Source organism: Drosophila kikkawai, chromosome 2L (genome assembly GCF_030179895.1).
Source record: "Drosophila kikkawai strain 14028-0561.14 chromosome 2L, DkikHiC1v2, whole genome shotgun sequence".
In the NCBI taxonomy this organism is placed as follows: domain Eukaryota; kingdom Metazoa; phylum Arthropoda; class Insecta; order Diptera; family Drosophilidae; genus Drosophila; species Drosophila kikkawai.
Window position 1 is genome coordinate 6,320,923 of NC_091728.1, and position 4,844 is coordinate 6,325,766.

General features: G+C 37.4%; 1 protein-coding gene across 1 annotated transcript; it reads right to left on the minus strand.

The window, feature by feature from the left end:
• Positions 1–4,151: 4,151 nt before the first annotated feature.
• LOC138927894 (C-type lectin 37Db-like) lies at positions 4,152–4,844 on the minus strand. The gene is made up of 2 exons (XM_070283256.1): positions 4,755–4,844; positions 4,152–4,574 (listed from the first exon to the last, which is right to left on the minus strand). The coding sequence occupies exons 1-2, from the start codon at positions 4,818–4,820 to the stop codon at positions 4,152–4,154; spliced, it is 489 nt and encodes a 162-aa protein (XP_070139357.1). The 5' UTR covers positions 4,821–4,844.

Sequence of the window (4,844 nt, forward strand, 5' to 3'; positions counted from 1 at the left end):
CAAGCTTCCATTTCAGGCCCGAAATCTGTGGCAGCCACATAGAAATGTTCGACCTTTTACCGCCTGATTATGAGTCCAAGTTTTTAGTTGGGCTTATTGCTAAAGTTTCGGTTTGCCCCAACGGCTGGATTTTTGGTTTTGGTTTGCTATGGCCTTGCTTTGGTTTCTGGCCGGCCCTCTGATTTTATTATTTTTCCATTTGCAGCAGATTGGCTTAGGACCAGCCATGGGACCCAAGGGAGTGCTCCACTCCTTGCCGACTCCGCCTTAACTGCAATACCCGTGGGCAATTTGGGCGCCATTTGTTTTGTCCTTTTTGTTTTTTGGTTACCTTTTTTGTTTGCCTAAAAAAATGTGACAGCCTTTGATGGAAAACTTGTTTAAGCAGCTGGGCAAAAGTCAAACTTACTTTAAATCGAATGATTACCATTTTTATTTTAAATAAAAAAGTTGACTTCGATTGAAAGTGTACTTTTTTGGGTTTATTGCTCCAAATAAATTGTATTTTTGTTTTAAAAGAAAAAAGTACACATTTGCATTTAGCCAATTGTTCTGGCCATGGGCTTAACAATATCAAAATTGTGTAAATATTTCAAATATAATATTTTTTGCTTAGAGGGCGCACACACAGACATTTTCTGTAGATTTTTAATTACCAAATGGCCAAATGCAAAAGGCAAACGCAGCCAACAACAATCATTTCAATTGCAACTTTTTGCAAAGCAAACAACAAAGCAGTAAGTCACAGGAATAAAATAAAATAAAATAAAGAGAGAAAGCTCCCAAAATAATATGAGGGAACACGCAAAATGTTAAGCCGCTTGTAAGCCGCAATGCAAATGCGGCTTTAATCAATTAAAAAATTTTCCAAAGGCAAAAAGTTGCCATTTTACAGGCACATTGAGTGTGTGTGCATATGTGTGTGTGTGTGTGTGTGTGTGTGTGTGTGTGTGTGGAAAAACAAAGCAAATCAAACACACAATTTGGGAGAAAAGCTGGCGATCGCAAGGGGCGTATGAGCAACTTTTGTGTCCTGTGTTTCCCCTTACCTTTTCATACACCGAGAACAATGATTAAGAATTTCACTATTTTATATTTCTTGGCTTAATATGGAATGTAGTTAATATTTAAAATATTATAATTTATTTTTTTATCCATTATAACCATTAAAACTTAATTAAATATATCAATTTAGGAGGTTATTATAAAGTTATCGTCTTATAACTCCCATGTTTATTAATCAAGTTCATTCAAAATTGTATTTACTTCACATATCTAAAGTATCTTTAACCAAATTCTATGGTCAAGAAGCGAAATTATAAAATTTTTATATATACAAAATATAAAAATCCCCCAAAATTAAAGCATTCACTGCTGGCTTTTTCTTTCAGTGTAACCGTCATGTTGGCAGCAGGACTTTTGCCAAAAATTTCAACTTTCCGTCCCTGCTCCAACCCCGTGCTGCTGTTGCTGTTGTTGCGATGCTTGTTGTTTCTGCGGTCTGTTGGCTTGACTTGACTTTTGGTTTTTCCCCTTAGTCCTGCTGAAGCCTTCGCTGGCTTTGTTTGTCCTTGCCTAATGTTGCTCATCATCTCATTGTTGTTGCTGCGCTGAGTCTTATTTATGCGACATTGTTGCTGGCGCTGCTGCTGTTGCTATTGTTGCTATTGTTGCTATTGCCATTGCCGCTGCTATATGCAAAGATAATAAGATAAATGTTCTCCAAGGACTGGCCGACAACGTCGTCGTTGCTTATGCGAGCAGGACATTTGCACAAATGTTTTGTGATAATAAATATTACTCAGTGCCCCATCACGGGGACCGGTCGCTCGATCCTTGGGCCAATGTTTAGGGACTTGGGCTTGCGGTCGTCCTGAAATGGCAGCCTGGCAGACCACAGAGGGGGGGCTGGGCATAAAAGATATTTCGAAAAATGTTGCCTTTACGTTTGTATCGTGTCTGCGGTGCGGTCACGGGTCTGGCTCATATTTTATAAATGCCCTTCTTTAGGTAATTGAAATTTATTTTTAAGTTTGATGTCATAACATAGTTCAGACATTGGCTAATAGAAGGAAATCATCTATAGGGATAAGAGACCATAATAATCACTATAAGAACACAAATATACAAGTTTACTTATAAGAAATCAAATTGAAAAAAATTTTATTTTAATAAAATTACTGTCTACCTATGTAGACAATATATATATATATCAGAAATCGCTAACAATTTAATTATTTATATTTGGCTTTAACTTTAAAACCCCTCAAGTCGCAGCTTAGGTGTTGAAGTTTCACAATTGAAGTCCACCTACACGTAACCCACGTTTAGTGCCTTTTTGGCCAAACCCAAGCTCCACTTCAGACTAATCTAACTAAACTTTTAAGTTATCATTTTGTAGTTTGCAACAAATTTAGTTTTAGTTGGTGAGAAGGAAATCAAATTAAGCAGACATTTTTGTTGGGCAGAGAGGGGATATAGGGTAAACCGAGAAAAAAGGAGGATAGCTTGAAACTTATTTTCTAATGAATTTATATAAAACATTTCGGAACATTTCGTTGGGCCCCATCCAAAAAAGAATTTGCATAATTGACATGTGCGGAGTAGTTTTTAGAGAGAACAATATATTTACAGGGGTTGAATTTAAAACGAACCTAAAGGATATTCATGAATATATTTAAAAAATAAATCAACTAATTTGATATACAAACCAAAGCTTGTTTGACTCTTTTCTTGGTTAGGAATTTATGAAGTCTTAAAGTCAATTTTAGAAGAAGGAATGTTAGATATATGTATATACACTCCTAATTTTTTGTCCAAGCAATAAAAAACTCATAATTCCCCGACCCAATTGTCGCCTTTAAAGCCTTACAAATAAGTTATCTGCGACAGAAGATTCTTTTATTTTTTTCATGTTGTTTTAGGCAGCTCTTCCTCGCCGTAAACAAACAGAAATTGATTAACAAAATGAAGTGAAATGAAAGGGGCTCGTAAAAGGAAATTCGCCAACATAAACAGAAGGAATGGGCTATAAAACCAATTGGTCATCCCCACCGAACCAGCTTGGCAATGGAGTGCAAAATATACCCAAAAGGCGGCCGGCTCGATGAAAAATTTATGCCTCACGTGATGGAGGCACAGAAAACCAAAAAAGAAATGAAAAACGAGCAGAGGACAGGGAAAAACAACAGGAAAAGCCTGACGCCAAGTCTTTGGGGCCAAGGGTAAGGGAAATGAAAAACCGTAATCATTTAAATGAAATTCAGAGAGGGAAAAGCCCGGCCAAAGGAACCTCTGATTATCTGGACCTGAGGAAGTGGCTGTGGCTACATGGCAGTGCCAGTTTCAGTGGCACCATCAGTTTAACTCGGACAATGAAGCCAAGCGAGTGAAAAATTACAATTGTCACAACAGCAAATCGGTTTTTCATTGCTCGTCCCGCGAGCAGGACTTTTCACGGCGCATTGAAGTTGATATGAAAATAATTGCATGGAAATTCGCGCCACCGGCAGATCTATATCTATATCTCTCTCTTTCTCTTCCTTTGTTTCTTTCTCTTATTGCCGGAGAATCATTAATCTTGGGCGAGATCTTGCAGAAATACGTATACGCCGTGTTGGTTGCCGACGCCGAGTTTAATGAGTTAATTTTCAATTTCATTGGCATGGCATTAAGGGAAAAATGCAAATTCTACACCGCCTGGCATCTTGCATTTCTCTGTCCAGACACTCCAACTCCCTTCCCATTGCCCTTCCACCTTAATTCATCAACCCCCGACCCCCTCATTAGCCATTAGAGCGCCATTATGCGCTGCATGTTTAATTATGGACCTTTAGGGCGGGAAAAAGGACAGCGAGGGGACCATGAATGCCTGGCAGAATTTTAAGAATTCCATTAGATAACAGCTTTGATGACTTTCGAGAGGCTTGCAGGGATTTATGGTCGGTTTTGCCTTCAATTGGCTCATCGACTATTGATTGCTGGATATTGATGGTGATTGCATCCGTCTAGAGAACCCATTAACGATGCCATTGTAATACAAAAAGTTATAGCGGTATTTGGAATGTATATCAGGTGAATGAATGTGTGTTTTAAAACAGTTTATTTTATGGAAAGTCACAAAATTATAAAAATTAAAACCAGTTTTTTTTTTAATTTCTATTACTTAAATCTAAAATTTCGTATGGTTTTGTTGGTGTCATGTTGGCCTCGCAAATAAAATAGTTCTTTTGACTGCAATATTTGGTTTTCATGCAATGACATCCTTTCTGGAGCTTAACACAATCATAATTTTGTTGCTTATTTGGCTGGCCTGGGGCCCACTTTAAAAATGGAGCCTCCTCTCCGGTAGCTTCTGATACGAACTCATCTCCGTCGTTTCTGATGTCCACCCAATAGTCTTTGCATTGGGTCAAGTGATTGTTGATAGCAGCCCATTCCTTAATATTTTTGATACTGACCAAGTGGGCATCCATACTTTCACATTTGTCGCTAGCATCGAACCAGTCAAGTTCATCATTATCCTCAATATAGTAATACTTTGATCCAATCTTTTTAAAGTCCTTAGAAAAGCGCTGTGGGTAAAGGAACAGAAATATAGGTCAATTAATACAATTGTTACTAAACTGAAACACTCTCATTAATAGTGCAAGAAAAAGTACTTTACAAGTATAATTTTATGTGTATTATTTTTAATACACTTTTCACAAATAAGAATTTCAGTTATAATATTCTATAGGTTTGATTAAACTCACCACTTCTCTTCCGTGGCTATGATGCCAAACGATGCCAAAAACCAAGAGTACTATAAGTTGACGCATTGTGTAAATATTTTATTATGTTTT

Excerpts from the sequence above, each read along its gene's own strand:
- LOC138927894 (XM_070283256.1), bottom strand. The coding sequence starts at position 4,820 with ATGCGTCAACTTATAGTACTCTTGGTTTTTGGCATCGTTTGGCATCAT. Across the intron at positions 4,575-4,754 it reads ATAGCCACGGAAGAGAAGTG|CGCTTTTCTAAGGACTTTAA; the intron begins GTGAGTTTAATC and ends CTTTACCCACAG.